The sequence below is a fragment of the Haemaphysalis longicornis genome, unplaced genomic scaffold (assembly GCF_048455015.1).
Source record: "Haemaphysalis longicornis isolate Haplotype H1 unplaced genomic scaffold, Haemaphysalis longicornis Haplotype H1 scaffold_4, whole genome shotgun sequence".
In the NCBI taxonomy this organism is placed as follows: domain Eukaryota; kingdom Metazoa; phylum Arthropoda; class Arachnida; order Ixodida; family Ixodidae; genus Haemaphysalis; species Haemaphysalis longicornis.
The window spans coordinates 153,202,950-153,214,954 of record NW_027526361.1 but is presented as its reverse complement, the minus strand read 5'-3'; the positions used below and the strand labels follow the sequence as shown (position 1 = coordinate 153,214,954).

General features: G+C 45.1%; 1 protein-coding gene across 1 annotated transcript; it reads left to right on the top strand.

Moving 5' to 3' along the window:
• Positions 1-10,407: 10,407 nt before the first annotated feature.
• Positions 10,408-11,565, top strand: LOC144180052 (uncharacterized). Its single transcript, XM_077708459.1, has one exon. It carries the CDS (start codon positions 10,408-10,410, stop codon positions 11,563-11,565), a length of 1,158 nt encoding a protein of 385 aa, XP_077564585.1.
• Positions 11,566-12,005: the final 440 nt, after the last annotated feature.

Sequence of the window (12,005 nt, the reverse complement as noted above, 5' to 3'; positions counted from 1 at the left end):
CACGATCTCTGTTACTAATAGGAAAGCAAAAAAGCACCACCAAGTGCACTTTACTAAAATGAAAGAATTTTCGGCTTCCACAATGCAGCTTTGTTTTAAATGAAGACAGTACGTTAGGGCACGTTTAAGTATGCCCAATATAATGACGCAGACAGCGTCAGCATAGCGGAGGCAGGTGACCTTGGGGTCCACTGCGACTGTCGCAATAATTCTACATGAAGTAGCGGTTGTGTTTCTTTTTCTTTTGTAAGTGCATGTGCTACACCTAATTTAACACGTGACGTGAAGTTTATCTCGCGTAATTTGGGCAATGAGGGCAACGGCACGCATAAAATCTGGAGTGTTGGCTGGGGTTAGTATAGCACCTTTACTTGTTCTGAACTAACCGGCGAAATAATTCTGAGTAATGATTAATAAAGTGCTCTAAATCAGTTCGAATTACGTAAATTACTCAATCTCGGCGATGGCTTTTCATATCATTCTGTCGTCTACATCTTCATTTCTTAGCAAAAGATTTATGGCGCTTTACGTGCCTGTATATTTGTGCATGGGGCTTACGGTCGTACGGAATTTCGTTCTTTTTCTATTTTTTGTAGACAGCGTTACAAGGTGGCGAAATCCAAGTGACGGACCCTCACATGTGCACATCCCAGTCTACGGCAGCAGGGAACAAGTTATTGAGCTTACCTCTGGAAATCTTCTGCGGGCCTTGATTTTGTTCATGCTGGTGTGCTACATGGAATGCCAAGTCTACCTGTGTGAATTTCCCAAGTGCTTGTATTTTCATGCAGAAAGCTATACATCACAGAGAACGTGTGCCGACAAACAGATTATAAACTGCCTGAAAACTTGTATGTGCTGCAGCGAAAATTACCTTCGTTCGGGATCTGATTTGCAAGATTGATTTGCAAAAACGACTGAATTCCGAGTCGACTATTACAGACTGGATTACATGCGGAATGCACCGAGTCCCGCCCTGACATTGTATAAAGCTGAATTTATAATAAATGTTTGTTTTAATTCCCTACATTCTCTTATTTTTTCTGCACAGAACCAATGAAGTGATGCCTGCCTAGGCACAATTACGGCTCAGATGCATGTGACAAATTTCACTCAGATTTAAAGTCCTCCACAGAATTTTCAATGCAGTATACAAGAACTTTGAAATTTGTTTGATATACTTTGCATGCACGCGTGCAACTATCGAAGTAAACAAATATTTATATTTTGCCGTGTTTATACAGAAGATCACGCAACATTTAGTTAACAGGTTTAATAAGGATACGTGGCTAAAGCAACTAATGCCATTGGTTCTATAGCAATATCAGGAACGCCTGACACCCATTAAGGAACAAGAATAGATTATGGTGGTTTCGAAGCATCCCCGGTGTTTCGCACTGAAAATAACTCTACTCTGTATGTTCCAACGTCTGATGCCAAACCTCTGAAAATGTGTTCTTGTTATATCTGAATACGTCGGAGCGTGCATTGCATGATTTGTGTGATAATTATAACTCTAGGTGTCACGCAAGCATCTCTGGCTTAAGAATATGTTATAAAAGCTTCGGCGTCCTTTTGCAGTAAGCTATCGAGTGTATCTCATGTGGCCTATCCAACGAAATGTAATTGTACGAAAGCGTAAATTTGTGTCGGAATTTCGCTCAAGGCACTATCATGCGTGTTTATTGCTCGTTTCTTAAACAGCACAAAGTTTCCCAATATTCGCGAAGACCTTTGAGTGACAACTTCGGTAACGATTACTCGGCAGTAAATGCATAGCATATACATATGCCTGCGTATATCTTAAGAGCACGTTTTCAAGCTTCCTGGCACCGCCATTTTAGGAATCATGAACATAACTGGTATATAAGCGACCTTATATAAAGGTGTGCATCATGAAAGCTGCAAAGTAAATTATATTTAGGTAACCCTTACTTGTATACGTATATGCAGATTTCGGAGCTTCAGCTTAGCCTTTGTACCTTAAAACGTATGGGCTACAAAAATTCAAAATTGTGCACCTGTATTAGGGGTTACCGAGATTAGGGTGAGTACGATGTCCTATTCGTTCGCTCTGTTACATTGAAGGAAGGCGACAAAGACAGAGCTAAGGAGCGGTCGCTAAAAAAAGCTTTCGCTCTAGAACGTAGGGCGGCAGTAAAGTGTCGTGAAGACATGATACAGGTTTGGTTTATTACAATAACTGCTTTCTGTTAATAAAATCGATACCAACTATATAGCAATCTACAGTTAATAATTGAGATAAGAAAGAAAACGTATCAAGTAGTAGCGACACCGTGGACAGCTTCCGGCGTTTTCTCTATGACGTCACAAAATATTTGTCCGATTGCTGGCCTGTGAACTTAGCCAATGCCAAGAAAAATGACTGCGCGATTGTAGTGGGGCCTCTAGTTCCGTTTGATCGTATCATTTAAATTCGAACTTTCAGTTAACGACCTGGTAACTATGTTTTTAGGGCTGGCCAAAATTATCTGACCTGTGCAAATATTACGTCGCTGTAGCGAAAAATTTGAGTTCTGAACATCTCTTGCGTTTGTTTTTTTAAAAACCGTTTTTCTTCGTGGTGTGCCAACCTTCACCTTGTGCTTTGCTTTTCCCTCTTTTAAATTGTCACTGTGCAAGACAACCAAACGTCTAATAAGGTGTTGTTCAAGCTTGTCACCGCTTCGCCGGTAGTAACGTGCGTTAAAAGGTTATTTTGAAATTCAATCAACATTCTTTCCAATGCCAGAAAACTGTTTGAGGGCGAATCAAGTTTTGTTTCCCTGCACTCCTACCACCCCACTTTTATATATAAATATGAGGCGTTTTTATAGTGCCTCTATAGAAACGGCTTTTTAGATGCGAAGCAGCTCTTGCTCGGGGGAATGTCCTGCGTCCGTGCCCCGTCCGCAGTGTCTGTGATGATGATTGTGGCAGGATGCTCCTAGGGATTGGCCAACCAAAGAATCCATCACGAGATAGCTTCGCGTTCAACCACCGTCGTCACCTTCCCGTAGGGGAACTGCTGAAGAAGGAGAAGGAGAAGAAGACAAAGCTACGAAGAGGAGGGCGTGTACGTTGCTTTCGCCCCGACCGCAGCAACTCTGATGAAGATTACGGCAGGATGCCTCTAAAGATTGGCCAACCAAAGATTCCATCACGAGATAGGTTTGCGTTCAACCACCATCGTCATCTTCCAGTAGGGGAACCACTAAAGAAGAAGGAGAAGAAGACAAAGCTGCAAAAAGGAGGGCGTGTACGTTGCTCTCAGCCGGTGCACCAACGTCAACAACCTTTACCTCACCAACGCTGGCGGAGACTACCGATTCTAACATAGAGACGCCAACATCGACAAGAACATGGTGGACGAGTTTCGGTGCCTCGAGAACGACCGCCTACTCACCGTAACACAACAGTACTTGCATGCCTTTGCCACCGGTGTGGACCCGGATGCGGAATTCCCTGTGGCGCTACTAAACACCAGATCGCTCAACATAACGGCAACACATTAAAACGACACGGAACCCCCATGACGCTTGGCATCCTCATCACGGTTCCACACAGGCAGATGGTGTAATTTTTTGGCGTCAAGGTTTAAGTGCCCATATCAGCGTATTTTAAAACTCAGGGCCTACATTAAAACTATGCAGGCTCACACTTCCCTTGCGACTGCAGTTTGACGTTGTTATTCATGTTTCCAGTTGACGTTCACTGTTCTAAACTGGATGTGGTTCAACCAAGTCCTCTAATTCAACGAAATCATGGAAGACAACCCGAACCAGCTGTGAAATGGGACGTGCCTGCCAGCCTACGCCGACGCTCTGACAGGGCGCAAGCGGTTGGCAAACGCACAAGCCCGAACCGCCTACATGTGACATGTACATGTTTTCAGTGACAACAGGCGCAATTTAGAATCGAAAATCCTAACTATGGCGGTACTTCGCTATTGTTTGTGCAATTTTTACACCCATCCTTACACTACGTTTCGCGCGCCCTTAAAAGAGATGTATTCAATTATTTGAAGTCCCATGCTCGTTTCTTCAATCATACTCCGACTGAACTCTATTTTCAATGCAAAGGTTGAGCATCCAACACGCCTTTGTTAGCAGATCACTCTTATGGTCAAGAGCTAAAGGCGAACATCACTGCGCAGCTGCATTTATTTACGCCTTAAAATTCACACTGTCGACATGCTCTAACACAGGATTCTCCATTAAAAATATGTTCAGCTGCTAAACACCTTTTGAAAAATGCTCTTCCAATGTTTGGAAGTCTATTTGGCCGTGTTGGGACTTCTTGCATATAGAATTCGGTTACTGCAAATGTGCGCGAGAAAAATGCCAGAGTTGCACCGACAGTTGTAGTGTAAAGGCATGGTGACATATTCAGGAATAGTCGTCTCTCTTGCGTTTATTATTTGTGTCGGTTTTTGTTGTGTGGTAATTTAATTGCGTTAGGCAGACGTAAAGCACCGTTTTTTTCATCAGTACTTCCAGCTTCCAGTACTTCCAGCCTCCTTTTTTATATTTGTTTCTCTGTATGAAAGTCTCGAGCAAGTGACAGTGGCAATGGAACAATAGTGTGAGCGGTGCACTTGTCTAATTAGGTCAGTTGATCATTATCAGCACAGCACATTTATGGCACAATGAGAACGGGTAAGTTTCGCTGTTAGCGCCTTGGTTCCATCATAAGCAGAAACATTTTTCTATTGTGTCCTAGCTACAGGTAACTCACGTCACTGTTTCAAAACTTTCCATTTACTTAATAGTTTCTGCTGCCTAAGGTCTTCAACGCTGTTTTAGCTGCCTATTTTTGGTGCCTTTAACGCGCATATTCATTGCCTGGAATACCAGCCACTAGTTAAAAAAGCAGTGTCATTCCAGAATATTCAAACCTAGGTGATCTATTGTGCCTGTTTGGACCTGACTAGACCTGCCTTTTCTCTGAGGTTTCTATTAGTCTTACATGAACAGGACAACGAGCTTACATGGGACAATAAGATGGGACAAACTTTTATAGGACAATTGAACGGCTATGTTGGACTCTTGGTGTCTTGGCGGTGCCGTAAACAATACCATTTTCTTTGTTTTCTTGCTCTAGATGCAGGTCTTGCCCGTCTTGGTTTAAAATTGTTTGCATTTATGTAAAAACTATATCAGATATATTTACGACCTAAAATACTGTTCTAGAGGCCAATTTTTGACTCCTGTAACCACATGTTCAACGTCTACAATACCCGCCCCTACTAATGACACAATCTTGTTTTAGCACTCTTCAAAACAAGGTGATCCATTGTGCCTGTACTGTAACCATTGAACCTGCATTTTTTGAATGGTTTCTATTCGTCTTACATAATCAGGATAATGCGCGTATATCTTGCGACCACCAACGTATGTAGAGTGTTTACCCAAACTATGAGCCGGCAGTGGGTAGAAAACTTCGCTTTTGATCGAATTTACTGCTTTTTTTGCATTCTTCTTTTGTATATCATAACACATGTTTTACCCTCCTTTGGTATACTTCCCTTCGATATGCGCTGCGTATTTGAACCCTCTACGTTAACATTGTACCGTAGGGATATATTCAAACCCAAACAACGGAGCGCCTGCTTTTATACGCGCAGCGGATCCAGGCGATGGATAGCGTAGGTGCAATAGGAATGAGCTACGGGCATTTGTGTCCAAATTCCTAGTGACTTCCTAGTGACTTCCTAGTGGGACCGCTGATGCCCTGTCAAAAAATTATTCCTATAGCATAGCCCGGTTTGTCGTCTGAAAGCTCTGATGTAATTTATTGACACACAGCGCACCCGTGAAACTCGGCTTCTATTGTGCGAAAACGCTTACTTGAAAATAGCGAAAGAAGAAAGGCTCTAGATAACACAATACGCGCATCGATCATTAAAAAGAAGTAATACCTTTATATACCCGCCAACACTCTCAAGTTGTTCAGGACACTCCCGATTTTTCACCTATCCTCCCAAATGTACGCGAACGTATCCAGAAGAAGTGCTCCAACCACACCGCAAAAAAAGTCAACCATCGTAATTGCTGCGATAAGTTAGGCAGCCAGGCCAAGACTCTGGAAATCGTATCCAAGCTATGTGAGTTCAGTGAACTTGCTGGCCTTTTCCTTGGATTCCGTGAACGTGTTCGCAGTTTTTCAGAGTATACGCAGTTTTTCTCAAGGTCTTTCATTGCACAATGTCCGTGTTTTTTGCCGTCAATGGAAAGGCAAGCACTTTAAATTCTTCACGATGATTTCTGCATGCCGAATTGAACGTGGCGCTCGGCAGGAAATGCGATACGAACATAGATTTTGCAACGGCCAAGCACCCCGCTGCGAAAAAATAGGGGACCTTCGGCAATTTTATTGTCAGCAGCAATGGCGACAGTCGTGTGCGTTTCGAAAGAATCTTCAGCAGATTCTAGTCTGAGACATACTCTGAACAATCGTACTCTGAAAAGTATTCAAAGAAAGCGAAGCCCGCCACAGCGAAGTCGCTGCAGAATAATCAGCGGGTAAGCCAGCTGGGCAGTTCCCAGTGTACGCTGCTCCTCACAATTGTAAATAAACGTTATTCTTGAATTTGCTTGGTCTGCAGCAGTATTCGGGCGTTGAAATCAATGCTGACGTCGTAGGCTAGACGCGCCACGTATGCGGCAAGGAAACATTTACCTTACCTCCGCGACCAATCTCGCAGTTCTCACAGTTCTAAGGTTTGCAGGTGTGCTTTAACTCACAAACCACTTAGCGGAATACATTTAGATCGTTCGAAGATGCTTTTACTTAGTGTGCGAAAAATCGTTGCAGGGTTCGTTCTACACTTGCGATTTTGGTATTGCAAGGTCCCACGGTCGATTGTAAACACTTTCAAAGAAAGTTGTACCCACCTTCCGTCAACGCTGTGACAAAATTTTGATGCAGTTTTGATGTCAAAAAGTTTTGCGCATCTCACAACGTTCTTAAGAACCAAGGGTAAATTTTCTATATGAAACGACCGTCATTATTCCTGTGAAAATTTTTAATTGGACGACCGCCGCACTGCGCGCCTGTTCACGTTTCTATTATCTACCTTCGTTCATACGTAGGATGAAAGGAGTCCACATTATTAGGTTATCTAATTTTTGAAATTTGTGCCGCGAGCCCGGAAAAAGAAAGTTTCACCGAACGTAACGAGTTTTTTTGTGCACAACTGGGTCTGCACAGTTGTTTTGTCTATGCGCAAAGGTTAGATGACGACCGTGTAAGCTGTCGCCAAAGGTGGCGATGGCGGAAGCCAAATTTCATTCCTACTGAACGATGGTGTTTACACTATCAAGAGAAACTCCAAGTGAGTGTGCCGTTCCGCGTGAACGCTTCAAAGAAAGTGACGCTGGATATAATTTGCTTCTTCCCCGCACTGGCATACCAGAGAGCTTTAGGGAAGGCCGTAACTTCATTTCTATCAGAAAAATATAAAGGGGCACTGTTTTCAGTATAGCATCCAGTCCGATGCACCTACTTTATAACCTCAGATGCCACGCCTTGCAAACCGAAAGATTGGTATCTCGCCAAACAGTTCCAGATCTAATAAATTGCACTAAAAATGCCGACATCCTCGCACGCCCGGGAAAAACGCCGAATTCTTCAATCTACGTCTTGGTATGGGGTTAATTTACACATTGTTGATATTGAACACGTAAACTCTTTTAGGACAAAACATCTATGTATCAAGCTCGCATGTGGTGAGGTGTATAATATCAGTGGCACAAAAAAGTCAAAGGTTGGGTTTAGAGCGCGTGTCAGCCAGCGACCTCGCTCTGAGAAAAGGAAAGAGCAGTTCCGGGGGAGGGTGGGCAGCTCCCGCACGCGCAGTGCGAGCTGCCCTAGGAAGTACAGGTAGCGGCTGGGGCGAACAGGAGGCTCTTGACAATGGTGAGTGACTAGAACGTGTTTCGGGAGGTATTGTCCAAAGGGGCTACTCAAGAGACGATGGGTGCTGCAGCCTGAGGGCAACCGAAAGGTTAGCAGCAGATTAAAACAAGCCTTAACATTACTAGAAAGTTCGAAGCACCACGCGTAAGTTTCAATGTCTGCGACTCGGCGAAGTACACCTTGCTAATGGGCTTGACGACAGAACGCATTGGAAAAATAGTGTAGTGGCAACACTTATTAGCAGGTGTTTTACCAGCAAAAAAAAAGGCTTTTTTGGAGCGTAAATTTATTCCTTTAGGACTGGATGCGTATTGTCGCATGCGAAACTCGGACGAATTCACGCGGGTAACAAACATACCGCCGCTAAACATGCGATTGTTGGTCTGTTTGAAATACAAAACAACCGATTCCTTATTGCCCACACCCCACAAAAATACAGGAGTGCAATGACGTAACAAGTTCAACTTATGAGCTGAACTGCAAATGAAGTCAATCTGCACTGTTCACCGATTGGGTTGCTATTTATCATTCGTAAATAGCGTTAGTGTATTCAGGCAAAACGACGTCATTATCCTGCTCGTGCCATTGCATATAGGGTTTGAAGGATATAAGCATTCGTTAGGGAATTATGTTGCCTAACTTATTCCCAATAGTTTCACTCTGCCTTCAAGAGAGGCTGGCTCATAAAAAGCAAGAATCTGGCTAGATGAAAGTTCCGCTCAATGAATACGCTATCATGATCACTGAAATATGGAAATCCGGAAAGCGCGCCGGCGCATATTCTTTGCTTCTTGTGCAATAGCGGCCCCAATGCGCAGGGGTCTCTCGTTCGGACCGGCCGCGTCGATTGCGACGAAATGTGCAAAACCTGATAAGGCAAGCTTTCGTCGCCAACACCTCTCATTCACTCTCACGAATGATATGTACGTGTGTTCGTATCGTTCGCCCATTTTGGTGCCCCCGTATAATCGCTATTGAAGAAGTTCTGGCAAATTGCGCACTCCTTCAGCTTTCATATCCCTAAACATGTGCATATGAGTGCCTCTAGTCGGGGTGAAGATTCATACATGAGCCCATTTTCTGCAAGTCCGTAAAGTGAAAAAAATGGCATCGTTGGGATGACAACACTTTATACTTGAAAATGGCGCTTCAAAGCCACAAAAAGTTGGGAATAGGTTAGTTAATATTTCGGTGGAAAAAATTATTCGAGTAGTTCAGTTAATATTCCAGCACAAAACGCAGCTCACTGCTTCAGGATGAGTAAGAGAGAAAAGTTTGCTAAATGCTGGGAGAACTGCTTTGGTTCTCTCGAACTATGCTCTGTCCGCTTGTCTCCTAACACTTTTCCTCCTCCTTTCTCAGCATTCAGTGGGGACCACATGTAGTTGCTTTTGAAATAATTTCTCTCTCTCTCTCTCTCTTCTTGTATCAGTCGTTGCAATTAGCTTTGAATGTATGACAACCACGCTAGCACAGCTTCCGATCCCGTTGTCCACAGATGCGTGATGATGTCGGAAATAATAGGCCTAGCAAATGTATTGCGCACTTCATTTCAAATGTAATACAAGTATTTAGTTTTAAGTTCATTCTAATGGGTGCAGTCATACTGAAGATGGAATCAACAATTCGTCAAAGCATCCGAACATCGATGTGGCCATGGCTGAAATAATTTCGCAGGTTAAAATAACTCAGGCTCGTGTGAGGCCATGTTCTCTACTTACCTTCAAAGCCTGCGTAAACGAGCAGCCAGATAATATATTTGCCTGGAAGTAGTGTGCGAATTATTTGTGAAACAGAAGAACAGCCTCACTGCCCTTTTGCATCAATCCGTTGTATTGCATATTTACAAGCATGCACTTCATTCCTATTTTACTAATTTTTTATGGGGGGTACACGTCGTCAAAATTCAGAGGGAACACATTGTACAAGCCACCAAAAAATGAGGTAGAATTTCTTCATTTTTTGCAGCTCTATGTCAACGGAGAAAAGAATTTATTGAGCCGTCTACGTATTAGACTAATAATTATAAAATCGAAGATCGCGATCAAATAACAGGCTGGCGAATACAGACTAGCGTGGTTACAGGAGAAGTCTATCAATTTCGACAACGTAATAATTATGAAAGTTTTTAACACATTTCTTGCTGTTATTTTAGGTCAGAGAGGCGTATTTCACACTAGAAGTTTCGGATAAGATATTGTTACGAACACTATCAGTGCCGTATATTCGCGGGTGCGTTTATGACATTTCAACGGTCAACCATCTGAGCAAGCTGATTGGAAGAAGAGGAGAACGAGGTTGCACTCCGGCTTGGCACCATCATTCACGGACCGCTATACCATCTACGCTCGTCCTACACCGTCCGACCTCACTGTAAATAAATCCATCTCATAACAGTTTGGTGAAGGTGCTGGGTACGCCACGTCGGGCCCCCAGGATTTCCGCCGCAGCTGACGTGTCGCGGGTGTGCCACCGCTGTCTCCTACGATGCCTCAAGGTGGGAACACTGCACCGGCCCCCACGCCTGGCTGGCATCCCCCGCGAGAGCCCCGAATGTTTACTGGGAACGCCGATGAGGACGTTGAGGAATGGCTGACGCACAATCGGCGAGTGAGCCGGTACAACCGCTGGGGTACCGCTGCACAACTCTCGAACGTCGTGTTCTCGCTAGATGAGACTGCCCTGACCTGGTTTGAGAACAACGAAAGCAAGCTCACAACCTGGGGCCGTTTCGTCGAAGAAATTTCAGCCCGCTTTGGCGACTCCGTCGGAAAGAAGAAGCAGGCTGAACAGACGTTGCTGCATCGCGCCCAAGTCCCAGGTGAGACATGCACCACCTACATTGAACAGGTGCTAAAGCTCTGCAGACTCGTCGACCCGCAAATGTCTGAGGACGATAAAGTGGGTCACTTATTAAAGGGGATCGCTGAAGACGTCTACAACTTTTTGATAGGGCGTGAAAAGTTGGAATCCGCGTCAGACGTTGTCCAGCACTGTCGCACCTTCGAGGCTTTGAAGAAGCGTCGTATTACGCCAAAGTTCGGTCGCTTGGCTAATGTAACTACTGTGGCAAGCGTTAATGTGACCCCACCACCGGACTTCGCTGAAACTATCCGGCGAATCGTCCGCGAGGAGTTGCTGCGACACCAAAAGCCTCGGCGCTATACTGACGGCTTGAACGTTCACGAAAGTTACGTGCTGCAAGATGTACAGGCCAATAGCCTCTCGCCTTCGAGTGCTCAGTTCCGTGACCCAGCTATACGCCTCGCAATGAAAGCCCGCAGCGCCTCGACAATTGGGATTCACCACGCTACAGTCACGACGTCCAGCAGTTCTCTCGGCGCCCTCGACGTCCAACTTAAGACCAGCGTCCTCAGCGCCCGGCTTATGATCGCCGTTTTGATGGCGTCTACGAGAGATCCTTCCCTCCCCGTGAGCGTGACCTTCCCGTCTGCTACAACTGTGGGTTTGAGGGCCACATTTCTCGCTACTGCCGCCGTCGCCGCCAAGCGCCACGGTACCAGCAAACTCCCATGTGGAACCGCCCGAACGCTCGAAATGCCCGCTACGGCACTCGCCTGCCAACAGCTTTGTTCTAGGAGGCACCACCGCGCCGCTATTCACCGGCTTCTGACCGCAGCTTAACCCCACCCGCTTCACGACAGCGGCGTTCACCATCACCCCGGCGTCGGTCACCGCCGCCGGAAAACTAGCCAGCGCGGCCAATGGAGGTGAGGCCGCGGCACAACTGTCACGTGAAATGCCTCTTACCGGACAGCCTAACTGGGAACTACCTTCGCCTGTATCAATTCTAAAAAACACAGTGGAAGTATCAGTCGATGACACCCGGACGACGGCTCTGATCGATACGGGCGCAACAGTGTCGGTAATGAGTTCTGCGTTTAAATCCCGTCTTGGCCGCAAACTAACGTTTCACTGGGACAAAATGGTAACTTTTCAAGGTGTTGGTGGGGAGTCTCTATGCCCACTTGGAATCTGCTCTGTGACTGTTTCGTTTGGCGGCCATACATTCAGGGCGGAGTTTGCAGTATTGCCGCGGTCAACTCACGATGTGATTTTAGGTC